The 16,006-nt window shown below is 39.5% G+C and overlaps 1 protein-coding gene across 1 annotated transcript; it reads left to right on the top strand.

The window, feature by feature from the left end:
• Positions 1–122: 122 nt before the first annotated feature.
• LOC109634110 (myosin heavy chain, fast skeletal muscle-like) lies at positions 123–15,619 on the top strand. Its single transcript, XM_020094400.2, has 40 exons — positions 123–423; positions 510–721; positions 1,770–1,913; positions 1,998–2,154; positions 2,409–2,436; positions 2,543–2,657; positions 2,749–2,841; positions 2,932–2,995; positions 3,080–3,178; positions 3,264–3,367; positions 3,448–3,586; positions 3,667–3,785; positions 5,184–5,333; positions 5,410–5,580; positions 5,660–5,966; positions 6,112–6,203; positions 6,329–6,416; positions 6,523–6,640; positions 6,730–6,853; positions 6,983–7,119; positions 7,202–7,457; positions 7,545–7,787; positions 8,279–8,455; positions 8,536–8,681; positions 8,760–8,850; positions 8,938–9,327; positions 9,431–9,557; positions 9,639–9,757; positions 9,843–10,039; positions 10,559–10,742; positions 10,825–10,990; positions 11,082–11,206; positions 11,311–11,619; positions 12,637–12,840; positions 12,925–13,050; positions 13,133–13,303; positions 13,687–13,791; positions 13,892–13,987; positions 14,082–14,216; positions 14,769–15,619. The coding sequence occupies exons 2-40, from the start codon at positions 518–520 to the stop codon at positions 14,790–14,792; spliced, it is 5,844 nt and encodes a 1,947-aa protein (XP_019949959.2). The 5' UTR covers positions 123–423; positions 510–517; the 3' UTR covers positions 14,793–15,619.
• The last annotated feature ends 387 nt before the right edge of the window (positions 15,620–16,006 follow it).

Below are 16,006 nucleotides of genomic sequence, written 5' to 3' on the forward strand. Positions count from 1 at the left end.
TGTTGTCCTGCTGAACAGCAGCATACACAAGTAGACAGCTCTTGACAGTAAGGTATATATAAAAATAGTGCCGGAGGATCATCACCTGTCGCTGTTGACACGTTCTTATTACCACTAAAGGATCAGTGGCCTTTTTAAGTGTTGAGCGGGGATTGATAATGAGACTTGATTGACATTTAAATAGCTTGACATTGTCAAGTTTGGAATGTCCGGTTTTCTACAGCAGCACATTTGTCTTGATAAAAGGAGCCTCAGCCTCCTGCTGGTCTTCACTTAGAGTCTCCCTGTCGTTGACCACGGGTGAGATCGATCGTCTGCACTTCTGACACAGACATCCGTCATTGGAGGAGAGCTGTTCATCTTCATAATATTTTTTTCGTGTTTGTACCTTTTGACTCAATCCATCTGGGTTGTGCAGATCTGGTAAGTTAGACAAGAAATATAATCAATTTTAATTTGAAGTGATTGGACTAAAGTGTGTCTCAGTTTTCTTGCTCTTTTGACTTCAGGTACCAACATGAGCAGCGATGCTGAGATGGCCCAGTATGGGCCGGCGTCCATCTTTCTTCGTAAACCGGAGAAGGAGAGAGTGGAGGCTCAGAACCGACCGTTCGATGCCAGGACAGCCTGCTTTGTGCCCAATGCCAAGGAGCTGTATATCAAAGGAGTCATACAGAACAGAGAAGGGGGCAATGTCACCGTGAAGACTGAGGCTGATGAGGTGAATATATAAATATGTATATATATATATACAGTTACTCATGTGCACTTTTCAAATATATTTACATGAAACAGCAAAAATAATAAATCCTTCAAAGCTGTAAAAAAAATATACTTTCATTCATTCATTCATTTTTTTCATTTTCATTCATGGGTTCACATTCAATTTTTTCAAGAAATCTGGTACAACAATATAGTAGTAGAAAAATAACACATATATAACATATATGTAATAAAAAAATGGTACATACATAATAAATAAATTGACCAAAACAACAATTTATGTATATGAATATAAATATAGAGTAAATTGTTTATTATGCCATACTGCAATGGAGTATTAGGGCTATACTGAAGAAGAAAAAAACATTCAAGAATCATTTTTGAATATTACCTATTTAACAAAAATAATTAATATTTTTAGGAGAACCTTTGCTCACCAGTGCTCCGCTTCTGGATCCAAAATCTTGAACCAATCTTATTGTTTCTTGAGAAACTACAGAACCCCTTTGAGTCCTCCACTTATGATAATGTGTAGTTGATGTGACAAAAGTAGTATTTTGTTTTTTGTGAAACTTATACTAAAGTAGAACTTAACAAAATGCTCCAATTTCCTAATTTGACCACAGGCGACAGACTGATCTTCTGATATTCCCTCTCTAAAATCACACATGGCCTTTTAGGCTACAACTTTACTCTGGAAAGCTCATCTTTTTTTCTTCCCTATATGGAGCCCTGATACTCAGTCCTACCTTTATACATGGAAAATGTAATGTGTAATCAATAAGGTCTGAAGCTTGAATTTAAAAAACGGAGACAGAACAAAAACATTTAAAAGACAATATTTTCTATTTTGTCAAGCATAATAAAAATAGGTACTTTTAAAAACTGCAACGTGAGCTACATATTTTTTTTCCACATCAGATTGACTTGAATATTACATTTAAATCTTACATTTAATACATAAATGTCCCTTTTTAAAATGTTACACTCTGTTTGTCTGATGCTGCTTTTTATTTCCATGTTGCTGTTGTAATTTTTTTTCTTAGACTGTAACAGTCAAGGAGGAAGATTGTCATCCCATGAATCCCCCAAAGTATGACAAGATCGAGGACATGGCCATGATGACCCACCTCAACGAGCCCTCGGTGCTGTTCAACCTCAAAGAACGTTACGCAGCATGGATGATTTATGTGAGTGATGATGCCGATCTCTTCATGTGTCTAAGGGATTCTCTCTCCCTCACATCATCACATACTGTACACTCTCCTCTGCAGACATACTCTGGACTCTTCTGCGTCACTGTGAACCCGTACAAGTGGCTTCCTGTGTACGAACCGAAGGTCGTGGCAGCCTACAGAGGCAAAAAGCGCATGGAGGCGCCACCCCATATTTTCTCTGTCTCTGATAATGCATATCAAAATATGCTAACAGGTAAGAAATAATAATGCTTTTTCTGAGCATTTAACAAAATTACAAAGACATCAGGTTTGTCAGATCTACCAACGACAGTGGCTGCTATTTCACAAAAGTCACAAAATCAAAAATACCTAAAAACATAGATTTACCTTTAAAGGATTTCCATAAAATTACAATTTCATAAATACAAAAGCAGCCAATGAAGTTAAAAAACACACAATCGCTGTTTTTTTAAGCCCTATAAATTCATATTTCTTCATCATTGACAGATCGTGAGAACCAGTCTGTCCTGATTACGTGAGTCTGTTACATTTACATTAAAGATGCCTTGTAGTTGAATTATTTAAACAAGTGAGTATGTTTTTTGATTTGACTTCAGACCACTTTTACTATTTGTTCGCAGTGGAGAATCTGGTGCAGGGAAGACTGTCAACACCAAACGCGTCATCCAGTACTTTGCGACAATCGCAGTGGCTGGAGGTGGTGACAAGAAGGAGCACTCGTCTGGAAAAATTCAGGTGGAACAAACAACACAAATCAAACTCACAAAAAGATTAAATATTTTTTTTTAAAACATGTTCCTCTGATTAATCAATCTGTGTTTTCCAGGGGACGCTGGAAGATCAAATCATTTCAGCGAACCCTTTGCTCGAAGCTTTTGGGAATGCCAAGACTGTGAGGAATGACAATTCCTCAAGATTTGTACGTATGATCTCTGATAAAAGTGTTTGTTTATTGCATTATATACTGTCAGTTTTCATGGTTAATTTTCCTGATTTTTATATTGCATAGGGTAAATTCATCAGAATTCACTTCGGAACAACAGGGAAACTGGCTTCCGCTGATATTGAAACATGTAAGTTTGTCTTTCCAGATGAATAATGTTCATTATATGTAAAATAACAATTGTTCATTAATTGCTTCTTCATTTGGAATTTAGACCTACTGGAAAAGTCAAGAGTGTCATTCCAGTTGTCTGAGGAGAGGAGCTACCACATTTTCTATCAGATAATGACTGGACACAAACCAGAGCTCATAGGTAGAATGAATCCAGTATATCTTGTATTATAAGTTAGTTGTTTTTTTTAGTGTTTGCATGTAATTTTATCTGTTTGTCTCTATAGAAATGCTTCTCATAACAACAAACCCATATGACTTCCCCATGATAAGTCAGGGGCAGATCAGCGTGGCCAGCATTGACGACAGAGAGGAGCTTGTGGCCACAGACGTGAGCGTTCTCCTGTCATTTCAACGGTATTGAGATGTATTTTATTGGCTTCAATCAATGCTGTTGTTTTGATTTAACAGACCGCCACTGATATCTTGGGCTTCACCAATGAGGAGAAAATGTCCATCTACAAGCTCACTGGTGCTGTGATACATTACGGGAACATGAAGTTCAAGCAGAAGCAGCGGGAGGAGCAGGCGGAGCCCGATGGATCTGAGGGTGAGACTTTGTTGCCTTTTTTTGTCGCGAGTAAGGAGATGCAGACCAAATGCATAAAATTGTCTGTTTTCGTCTCTCAGTTGCAGACAAAGTCGCTTTCCTCATGGGCCTGAACTCTGCTGACTTGCTGAAAGGCCTTTGCTACCCGAGGGTGAAAGTGGGGAATGAATATGTCACCAAAGGCCAGACAGTACCCCAGGTACACAAAGAGATATAATGATTTGTCCCAACATGGGAAAATAACGACTACAATGAAAACAGATTTCACTGTGATGTTAAGTGCATGTAGCAGCTGAACACCCCTCACCTCACCCTCTCCTTCCAAAAGTGAAAAAGAACCTGTGGTAGCTTCAGTTGTCATAAAAACTCAAAAGGTGTTTAGTTTGTCCAGTCTGGACTAATGTAAAAAACATGGCAGCCTCCGTAAAGAGGGTCCCCTTGATGTAAATATAAAGTGTTTAAATATAAAGGGTCATCTGCCAATAGTTCCCTTTCACCCAAATCTTATACACTGGACCTTTAAATAAGAATATTGACTTTATCTTGCAGTACAGCTTGAGAAAGAGTTCAGGTTGTTGCACATCAACTCTTAAAGTCTAAAGCTTTAAGATTCAATTCATTTCAATTCTATTTTTATATAACAACAAATAATAATATACATTATCTCAAGGCACTTTACATAGGAAGGTCGAGACCTCAAACATTGTAGAGAAACAGTTCCCGACAATGAGCAGCACTTTACTGACTGAGAGAAAAAAACATTAACAAGAAAGAACCCTCGAGCAGAACCAGACTCAATGTGGGGTGGCCATCTGCCTCGACCAGTTGGGGTGAGCGACTGAATTGAACCACAGCTTTAATATCTGGTTCAGTCATTATCTAAATCTCTCTCTTATCTCTCTTATCTTATCTCTCTATGTCTTAAGTAATATATGCTTGGACATATTATGTATATCTGTGTAGTTTGCTAACTACATCCTCCAAACAGTGGCGTAAAATTGCAAAAAGCATGTATGTGATGAGGCTGTTCTAATCAATAACAAATCTTTAAAAAACACTTAAATATCTTCAATTCACTAATCTTAACAACCACTTGCGTCTGCCAAGATTGACTTTATATAGAGTTGTTGGATGGATTGGTTCTATAGACTGTATAAAAAAATTGACGAAGTTACAATTCCCAAAAAGTGAAGCCAAAACAATCTCAATCAGCCCCTGATGGCTGGCTGCAGTATAAGTTATAAACCCTGCATCCTCCATGTCAGGAGATGAGGCATGGACCAAACTAAAAAGTCAAAATAAACATTGAGTACATTTTTCTCAAAGATGGTCTCTGGTAGTTGTTATCATGCTGATGTATGTTTATGATTTTAAGTGTTCATGTTTGGTTTTAATTATTTGATGATATAAAAACAGATATCATGATTGACAGCTCAGACAGCCTACGATTGGTTTGGACAAAAACATAGAAACCTTGGATTAGTTTGGACAAATTTCAGACAGTGAGATTGTTTTGCTCTGTAAGCTTATTATTTGTTCTATTAAGCCTGTTTGCATATACATCTATATTTGTGTGTCTTCAAAATCTCCTGATTAGGTCACCAATGCAGTTGGTGCTCTGGCAAAGTCTGTGTATGAGAAGATGTTCTTATGGATGGTCATACGAATCAATGAGATGCTGGACACAAAGCAGCCCAGACAGTTCTTCATTGGAGTGTTGGACATCGCTGGATTTGAAATATTTGATGTGAGTTTGGAGTCTTAAGTTCAGTAGAGTCAGTTTTCGTGGATGTGTCATAAGTTAATAGCAATTGTTTTTTCAGTACAACAGCATGGAGCAACTCTGCATTAATTTCACCAATGAGAAGCTGCAACAGTTTTTCAACCACCACATGTTTGTGCTGGAGCAAGAAGAATACAAAAAGGAAGGGATTGATTGGGAGTTCATTGACTTCGGTATGGACCTGGCAGCCTGCATCGAGCTCATTGAAAAGGTAGGATTCAACGCCAAATTTGATATTTGACTTACTTTTAAACACAACATCTCACATGTACCTGTGATATATTCAACAGCCAATGGGAATCTTTTCCATCCTTGAAGAGGAGTGTATGTTCCCTAAGGCCTCAGACACTTCCTTTAAGAATAAACTCTATGACCAGCATCTTGGAAAGACAAATGCTTTCCAAAAGCCAAAGGTTGTCAAAGGCAAGCCCGAGGCTCACTTCTCTTTGGTGCACTATGCCGGCAACGTGGACTACAACATCAGCGGGTGGCTGGAGAAGAACAAAGACCCGCTGAACGAGTCTGTGGTGCAGCTTTACCAGAAGTCATCAATGAAGCTTCTGGCCTTCTTGTATGCCTCGTTTTCTGGTACTGAAGGTAAATGTTTGAATTATAAGTGTCAGTGACAGAAACTAAAACTCTTGAAATTATAGAAGGATAGCTTTGAAGTTTGTCAAAAGAGAACCATCATATGCCAGGCTTAGTTTTTAAAGGAGGACTAATATTTCTGTTTACTTTGTAGAGTCAGGTGGTGATGCTGGAGGTGGAAAAGGTGGAAAGAAAGCTGGAAAGAAGAAGGGTGGCTCCTTTCAAACTGTCTCCGCTGTTTTCAGGGTACACATTTCTATAAATCTATGTTGATATGATTTTTTGTCCTAAAATGATAAAGATAAATCACCTTTCATTCTAAATGTCTGATATCCTCAAATTAAGGTGTAATGGTAATTATGCATTTGCAGGAAAATCTTGGGAAACTCATGACAAACCTGAGGAGCACTCACCCTCACTTTGTGCGCTGCCTGATTCCAAATGAGGTTAAAACACCAGGTACAGGTTTACGAACAACTACGTTATACAACTCCAAATTCATGTGTGATATTCAGTTATGCTTCTGGAGTTCATTTCCATTCAATTCATGTTGATATGTCTTCAGGTATCATGGACAATCACTTGGTCATCCACCAACTCCGCTGTAATGGTGTTTTGGAGGGTATCAGGATTTGCAGGAAGGGATTTCCCAGCAGGATCATTTATGCAGACTTCAAGCAGAGGTAAAGAAAGATAAAAGAAATATAAATTTATCACTAATACTTGCACTTTCTCCTACACCATTCCAGATTGTGATGATGTACTTGAACAGGTATAGAATCCTAAATGCCAGTGCCATCCCAGAGGGACAATTCATCGATGGAAAGAAGGCTTCTGAGAAGCTTCTTGGCTCAATTGACCTTGACCACACACAGTACCGATTTGGTTCTACCAAGGTATGTGTTCATTACCCTCATTGGGGAAAGTTATAAAAGCCTTTGAACCACTGAGAATCCCCTTTACGAGAAGCAAGATTATTCATTTAAATGAACTGAATGCAGCATTACCAAACCATGTTGTTGTAGGTCTTTTTCAAAGCTGGTTTACTTGGCACTCTGGAGGAGCTGCGAGATGAGAAACTTGCTTCTCTGGTGACACAGACTCAAGCACTGTGTCGTGGTTATTTGATGAGAAAAGAATTCAACAATCTGATAACACAAAGGTAATATTATCACCAGAGATACTCTGTATTTGTCCGGGACATTAATATACCAATAATACCATTCTTGCTGTTTATGTGACAGAGATTGCGTCTGGATTCTGCAATACAATTTGCGCTCATTCATGAACGTGAAACACTGGCCATGGATGAAGCTATTTTTCAAAATAAAGCCACTTCTTAAGAGTGCAGAGACTGAAAAGGAGATGGCGACCATGAAAGAGGACTTCATCAAGTGCAAGGAGGATCTGACAAAGTCAGAGTCCAAAAGAAAGGAGATTGAAGAGAAAATGGTTTCTCTGCTGCAGGAGAAAAATAACCTTCTCTTGCAAGTACAGTCTGTGAGTATCCCAGCAAATAAAATTAACTGATCTCAGTCAAATCAGTCTCCAAATGACAGGACATTAGTGTTGTTGTGTTTTTCTTAGGACTCAGAAAATCTCTGTGATGCAGAGGAGAGATGTGAAGGCTTGATCAAAAGCAAAATCCAGCTTGAGGCCAAACTCAAAGAGGTGACCGAGAGACTGGAAGATGAGGAGGAAATAAATGCTGAGTTGACCGCCAAGAAGCGAAAGCTGGAGGACGAAAGCTCTGAGCTTAAAAAAGATATTGATGACCTAGAAATTACCCTGGCTAAAGTGGAGAAGGAGAAACATGCCACAGAAAACAAGGTGTGTGATGGTTCTCTGTACCTCCTACTGCTTTCTTATAATGGTGCTGGATTTTTGATGTATGGATAATTTGATACAAATTGATGGAGGTAAGTACTTGACTGAATGCAAGTTCTGTTTGTTTGTTAGCAAGACTTTGCAAAAACTACCCAACCAATTTCCATTAAACTTGTTTGAAAGCTGCGATATAGGTCAGGGAAAAACCCATATATTTATCGATCCAGGATTTTTTTCCCTCACATTTAAAGTTTGTTATTACTCAGGAAATAATTCATACATCTTGATGAAAGAAATCCGGCATGTTTAGGGGACTAAACTTCCAAGCAGCCTGTTGGGTCTTGGCATGAGAAATGCACTCTTATGAGTGCAATTTTAGTTAAAATAATAACTTGATAACTGTGTAGCCATAAAACATATATGTGTCTTCTGAATTATTGATAGGGTTTGTTCATTTCAGGCTTATAATTGTATTGCATGGTCATTACCTGCAGGTCAAAAACTTAATGGAAGAGCTGGCAGGTCAGGATGAAAACATTGGCAAACTGACCAAGGAGAAGAAAGGTCTCCAAGAAGCTCATCAGCAGGCACTGGATGATCTTCAAGCAGAGGAAGACAAAGTCAACTCTCTGACCAAAGCCAAGTCTAAGCTTGAGCAACAAGTGGACGATGTGAGTTGCTGACACAGACATGCACCTACACTGACATTATTCTCAACATCTTACTTAACATTCTACAACCTGCTCTCCAGCTTGAGAGTTCACTGGAGCAAGAAAAGAAGATCCGAATGGACCTGGAGAGAGCCAAGAGAAAGCTCGAGGGAGATCTGAAGCTCACACAGGAATCTCTGATGGATCTGGAAAATGACAAGCAGCAATCTGAAGAGAAAATGAAAAAGTAAGATTTGATCATGGGCAATGTGTTTGAGGGAAATAAGTTTGCTTTTAAACAACGTTTCGGTTTTCTTACCCACAGAAAAGAATTTGAGAACAACAAGCTGCTCAGCAACATTGCAGACGAGCAAGCGATTAATAACCAGCTCCAAAAGAAGTTGAAGGAACTCCATGTAATAAAGCTCAGATTTAATACATTGTTTGGATTCATTATTAACATCTCACCCCTCATCATTGAATATTGCATTTTCTGTTTTAAGGCCCGTATTGAAGAGCTTGAGGAAGAAGTGGAGGCTGAGCGAGCGGTTCGCGCTAAGATTGAGAAACAGAGGTCTGACCTCACCAGGGAGATCGAGGAGATCAGTGAGAGGCTGGAGGAGGCAGGAGGAGCCACCGCCGCACAGATTGAAATGAACAAGAAGCGTGAAGCCGAGTTCCTCAAAGTACGTCGCGACCTGGAGGAGTGCACACTGCACCACGAGGCCACGACTGCTGCACTGCGCAAGAAGCAGGCAGACAGCATGGCCGAGCTCGGAGAGCAGAACGACAACCTCCAGAGAATCAAACAGAAACTGGAGAAGGAAAAGAGCGAATTAAAGATGGAGATTGATGATTTGGCCAGCAATATGGAAACAGTTGCAAAAGCAAAGGTGGAATTTATAAATAAATAAATGTGAAATATAGTTTTTGGCCATGAGGGAACTTAGAACTTTGCTTGAAGGTCTAATTTGTGATGATTGTATCATTTCACAGATCAACCTGGAGAAGATGTGTCGCTCACTTGAAGATCAGCTAATGGAGCTAAAGACCAAGAGTGATGAAAACACAAGACAAATTTCTGACCTTACCAATCAGAGGGCCCGTTTTCAAACTGAGAATGGTAGTTCTGTCCTTCTCTTTGGTTGAATCAATTAAAATCAAGACTTTTAATTAAAATGTGGTTTATTGTTTGTCGTCATAGCTGAATTTTCGCGACAAATGGAAGAGAGAGAGAGTCTCATTTCCCAACTGACGAGAGGAAAACAGGGATTCACGACACAGATTGATGAACTGAAACGCCTGATTGAGGAAGAAACAAAGGTAATCAAAGCTCACACTTAAAACACAATCGCATCTCTGGTTTCCTTGATTTTTCTTTCTCATGAGCTCGATGTCTTCCTCATAGGCTAAGAATGCCCTGGCTCACAGTCTGCAGTCTGCTCGTCATGACTGCGATCTGCTTCGGGAGCAGTATGAGGAGGAGCAGGAAGCCAAAGCTGAGCTGCAGCGGAGTTTGTCAAAGGCGAACACTGAGGTAGCTTTGTGGAGGAACAAGTATGAGACTGACGCCATCCAACGCACTGAAGAGCTGGAGGAGGCAAAGTAATTGAATATTTAGATCGATATATCAGATACTATGCATATTAAGGAGTTGCAGTAGCGAGGTACTGATGATATTCTTGGTGAATCGAGAGTCAGAAATTAAAACCCCAGTTACCAGAAACACTTATATCAGTGTGATAATAATAACTAAAGTGAGAGAAACCATCTTTTAGAACAATTTATTTGACCTTTACTCCTGTCCATGCCCCATCTGCTAACATGGAGGAGTCAGGGTTTATGACTTATACTGCAGACAGCCACAAGGAGGTGATCAGCCAAGTTTTGGCTTCACTTTTGGACAGCTGTCATGCCATCCACATATGGACAATGGTTTATTCAGACAACCACCTCTTGAATTATCTGTATTTGAGCTAATGCAGATAATATATTATTTACACATATTTATTTTTTTAAAAGCACCAGTTTAAATATCCAAATATAACCAAAGCTTTAAGGGCTATTTTTTCTCCCCTTTGTATTTAATTCTGGTTTGTTGTATTCTCACCGCTTCTTTTAAAGGAAAAAGCTTGCCCAGCGCCTCCAAGAGGCTGAAGAGCAAATCGAAGCAGTGAATTCTAAGTGTGCCTCACTGGAGAAAACCAAACAGAGACTTCAGAACGAAATGGAGGATCTCATGGTGGATGTGGCACGGTCAAACAGCTTAGCTGCTACCCTTGACAAGAAGCAGAGAAACTTTGACAAGGTATTTTCTTTGACAATTCAATTCAATACCAAAACATGTGTTTCTGTTCCATCATTAATGATTCATTTTTAAATCAATTCAGATTCTAGCTGAGTGGAAGCAGAAGTATGAGGAGTGTCAGGCAGAGCTTGAAGGTACTCAGAAGGAATCTCGGTCTCTGAGCACCGAGCTTTTTAAACTGAAGAACTCATACGAAGAAGCTCTAGATCATCTGGAGACAATTAAGAGGGAGAATAAAAACCTACAACGTGAGTGAAATCTGACTCTGACGTAAAAAGTTGTTATGTAAGAAATATTTGATTTCAAAACCTCTATGATGTGCCATCTTTCAAAATGCAGAGGAGATCTCGGATCTGACAGAACAACTTGGAGAGAGTGGGAAGACGATTCATGAGCTGGAGAAATTCAAGAAGCAGGTGGAAACGGAGAAATACGACATGCACACTGCCCTGGAGGAAGCTGAGGTACACTTCTTTGAGAATCATCCATTAACAAAGCAAAACAATGTTACTGATTTACTCAACTGGTCATGACAACATTTACATGTGCAAACAAAACTGTTTTTAAGGCCTCACTTGAACAAGAGGAGTCAAAGATCCTGCGAGTACAAATGGATCTGAACCAGGTGAAGGCTGAAGTTGACAGAAAAGTGGCGGAGAAAGACGAGGAGATCGACCAGATGAAGAGGAACCACCAGAGGGTGATGGAGTCCATGACGGCCACTCTGGACGCTGAGGTGCGGAGCAGGAACGACGTCCTGAGGGTGAAGAAGAAGATGGAGGGAGACCTGAACGAGATGGAGATCCAGCTGAGCCATGCTAACAGGCAGGCGTCCGAGGCCCAGAAACAGCTGAGGAACATTCAGGGGCAACTCAAGGTACGTCTACACCATTGTTTCATTCATGCTTTCTATTGGTAATGAGTATTATCAATCAAGGTAACGAACTTTGGTCAATGTAAGCAAAGAGATATTGCAGTGTAATGAACATCACTCCTCTCATGTAGCTTCTCAAATTGATTTACCATGGCTAAGTATTTAGCATTATCTTGTCAATTATTATTATTGCACTGTTTTTCTGTTTAATCAAAAAACGCTGATTAAAGAGCTAAACAATTGCAGGTTGATAAACAGGTGTACTGCATGATTCTTTTGCAAATTTTTCTAGCAGTTGTTTTATTTGATTCTTCACTAACCTCAGTAAAGCTAAGCTAGTAAGGCTACCACAATCTAGTTTACTGAAGCAATACAATCATTTCCTCAGAGTTTCCACACTGAAGCACCTCCAAAGGTTTCATCATCTCACTTAAAAAAACAGTGTTTGTCTATAAAGTTCTATTGCAATAGATTATTTTCTGAGAGGTTTCACTCACACCAAACCAACTTTGGAATCATTCTCTGGGGACCATCAAGTTGCTGTGACATTTCAGACTGGACCAAACTTGTCGACTTACACATTTTGATGCTCACCATCACGAAAGATTCAAAAATGTAGCAGCCTCTAGATGCTGCAAAGATAATAGAATGATTAAAAAGGTAATTAGCATTAGTTTGTCTCTGTGTCAGACCTGCGGTACACTGGCAGGCAACCTGTCCAGGGTGTACTATGTCTTTCCCCCAGTGTCAGCTGGGATTATTGGCTCCAGTCTCCCTTATAAAATAGCAAAAGATTTTGACATTTCCGATTAAGTTGTCCTAAAGAAAAGATTGGGTGGTCTTTAGGAATCACCCTCTGGAGATGATTACATTATTACGTTTTGGTCAAAGTTTGACTGTGATATTATCCTCTGGACATATTAACTGACCAACGAAACATCAGGCACCTACATCCTTGATGGCGAGACAGAAAAAACAGCAAAACAGGGTCAGCATAACCAAGATGAGATGCATTTTCAGGATGCCCAGATCCACTTGGATGACTCTGTCAGAGGGGAGGAGGATATGAAGGAGCAGGTAGCCATGATGGAGCGCAGAACGGGCTTGATGCAGGCAGAGATTGAAGAGCTTCGGGTGGTCGTGGAACAGACGGAGAGGAGCCGCAAAGTGGTTGAACAGGAAATGATTGATGCCAGCGAAAGAGCAGGACTTCTTCACTCTCAGGTAGGTGTCCCTACAAGTATTGACTTACTGATTAAATCCCTCTGATTTGCATTACCTGGAAAACATTTGCATCATCTGTTGCAGAACACCAGTCTTCTGAACACCAAAAAGAAACTTGAATCGGATGCAACTCAACTGCACGGTGAGATCGAGGAAGCTGTTCAAGAGGCCAGGAATGCTGAGGAGAAGGCCAAGAAAGCCATTACTGATGTAAGGTGATTTTACAGGCTTCTTATTTTGCTTTTTCATGAGATTAAAAAATAAATCAGTACTACGGTTGTGGCCCCTTTAGGCTGCCATGATGGCTGAGGAGCTGAGGAAGGAGCAGGACACTAGTGCTCACCTGGAGAGGATGAAGAAGAACCTGGAGGTCACAGTGAAAGACCTGCAGCATCGATTAGATGAGGCTGAAAACTTGGCCATGAAGGGAGGGAAGAAACAGCTTCAGAAGCTGGAGTCAAGAGTATGTATACTGTCAGTGTCTATCTACAATTCACAATTATTAACCATGTCATTACCCTTCACACAGAGAAGTGGGTGACAAGAAAAATCCCACAAATGTAAAATCCCATGATCACATTTTGAGAATAGAAACTTTCATGCGTGAAGTCAAATCAGCTTATTTGGGAAGATAACAGGACTTCAAATGCAGATGGTGGAAAAATAAGTGGAGAAAGACAGTAGCCGGTTAATAAAATTAAGTGACTAATTGTTGCAGTCATAGATGACCATAAGAACTGGAGTTTTTGCCCAGTAGTCCATGCTGTCAAGAAATTGCTGTCCAAACATGAACCAACTTAGTGAACTCTCTTCAAATCACAGAATCTATTCTGCTCTCGTACTCAGGTGCGTGAGCTGGAAAGTGAGCTTGAAGCCGAGCAAAAGCGTTCATCTGAGGCCATCAAAGGAGTCCGCAAATATGAGAGGAAGGTCAAAGAGCTGACCTATCAGGTAGTGTCTTTATGTTTGTTATGATGCTGTCCAAACAAAAGAGTCCTGCAATCCCTGAGTGTCCTGTAACCTGAGGGAAATGTGTCTTTGCTGCTTTCAGTCTGAGGAGGACAAGAAAAACAACGTTCGACTGCAGGATTTGGTCGACAAGCTCCAGATGAAAATGAAGGCCTACAAACGACACGCTGAGGAAGCTGTCAGTGAATCTCCGCTCTATAAGTCAAAATAGAATAATGACTTTAGAGATCTGTTGTGTGATCACCATAACATTAAACATGGTTGATTTCCAGGAGGAGCAGTCTAACATGCACATGGCGAGATTCAGGAAGGCCCAGCACGATCTGGAGGAGGCAGAGGAGAGAGCTGACGTGGCCGAATCTCTGGCCAACAAGATGCGAGCCAAGAGCCGTGAAATCGGGACGAAGGTACTGAGTTTTTTTGTGAATGTGAAAGTTACAAAGCCTGAAGCCACAATAATTCTGTGTCATCTTGACGTCACACGATCATCTCACAATTGCATAACCAAGCCAGGTAAAGCAAAAGTAGAGGCTGACATTTCTTACACATGGATCAGAACAGACCTGGCATGGGATGGGGGCCTTAAAGAGACAGCCGTTAAAACCAAGTGCTTCAGACAGAGGCTGAAAAGAGGAGCTGCAGCAATGGACAGTATGAAGAACGTGATGTGTTTTCTCAACATTAGAGATGTAAACCTTTTTAAGTGATAACACAGATTAAAATTATCCACCTGAATATGATCAGAATATGTGTCCTTTAAACACAAATGATCAAATATAATTAATAATCAGAGTTTTTGTCGAAAAGTCGTTGAAATGTATACTGCATAAAAATCATGCTTTTTCATGAAATCATTTCTATGTGTTCTGCTTATATGATTCACGTTGATTTTAGTAATGAACTGTTTTTTGATGTTGTATTAATTACCATACATTTTATATAAATGTGCTTGTTTCCAGGCTCAAGAGGGACAGGGCGAGTGACAGAATGTGGAACAAGACTTTCCCTGCAGCTCTAAACACCATGGATATAAGTGTGCATGAAAGTCATGTGAACAAATAATATATAATGTAGTAGTTGACCATATTAATATCACAGCAAGTCAACATATATCAATGTTACTAAAATGATGTCATTCAAACATCATTTAGTATTTATGAATTATTTGAAAATAGTGATATAGATGACATTCACAAATGTCAGCAAACAACAGTAATTACTGAAACCTTGTTCATGTATTAATACAAATTAGATACTGTACTACACTTAAAATCAATTTAAAAAAACCTTTTCAGCTCATGCTGTCAGCCAATCAATCAAACAAGATGCCACATCCTCTACTACCCCCCAAAAACGTAGAAAGCTCTGAGAGAGCCTGCATGTGAGGGATCCCTCTCCCAAGACACACAGAAGTGCAATAGATACTGAACTGAACACATCAATAAAATGTACAATGTTGATTATGAGAAACTGTTTTTAAGACAATGGAAAGTGTGTCAATGTTTAAAGTGTTAATACATAAGAAATTGTCTGATAGAGATGAAGGGAGCAGCAATGACAACTGAAGGTGAGGAGTTATTGCCAGTTATGGAAGAATATGTGAGTAGGCATTTTGTACATCAAGCTTGATTGTAATCATAGTCCATGATCAGCTGCCACCATGATCATTAACCATCACCACGATCCACAATCCATCAGCTGCCTTAAATCTAAAACAGTGTGTTCAATCAATCAATCAATCAATATATATTTATATATATGTGGTAAGGTTGTGAAGCTCCTGTATTCATTAAAATGATTCATTCACAAACCTCAGTGTTTTTGTGTTTATTTGCATCCATTCAAATGATCTGTGACACAGCTACATTGTATTCACCCATCACTTATTCTATTTTTTTTTACCTCATCTCTCTGTTTCTGTTTGTCAACAGGATTAGGTAAAACTAATTACATGAAAGTTGGTGGGAGAATGAGACATGGATCAATTTTAGAGCAGATCTGGAACACGGGGCAGATCTAGGATTGTTTTAATAAGTTACTTTACCTTTGTGAGATAGGGTGTATTCAACATTTTAACACATTTCTTAGGGAATAATTCATGGATCTTGATGAAAGAAACACACAGTCAGATATCTATGAGTGTGAGGAATTTGGTGCAGCTTGGTTCAATTAAATTAATATATTATTATTAATAATA

The sequence above is a fragment of the Paralichthys olivaceus genome, chromosome 5, assembly GCF_024713975.1.
Source record: "Paralichthys olivaceus isolate ysfri-2021 chromosome 5, ASM2471397v2, whole genome shotgun sequence".
In the NCBI taxonomy this organism is placed as follows: domain Eukaryota; kingdom Metazoa; phylum Chordata; class Actinopteri; order Pleuronectiformes; family Paralichthyidae; genus Paralichthys; species Paralichthys olivaceus.

What these genes read in the sequence shown, in the direction of transcription:
- LOC109634110 (XM_020094400.2), top strand. Translation starts at nt 518, where the DNA reads ATGAGCAGCGATGCTGAGATGGCCCAGTATGGGCCGGCGTCCATCTTT. An exon ending in ACGCAGCATGGATGATTTAT is followed by an intron (nt 1,914 to 1,997) that starts GTGAGTGATGAT and finishes TCTCCTCTGCAG; the next exon opens with ACATACTCTGGACTCTTCTG. An exon ending in TTGAGCAACAAGTGGACGAT is followed by an intron (nt 8,456 to 8,535) that starts GTGAGTTGCTGA and finishes CCTGCTCTCCAG; the next exon opens with CTTGAGAGTTCACTGGAGCA.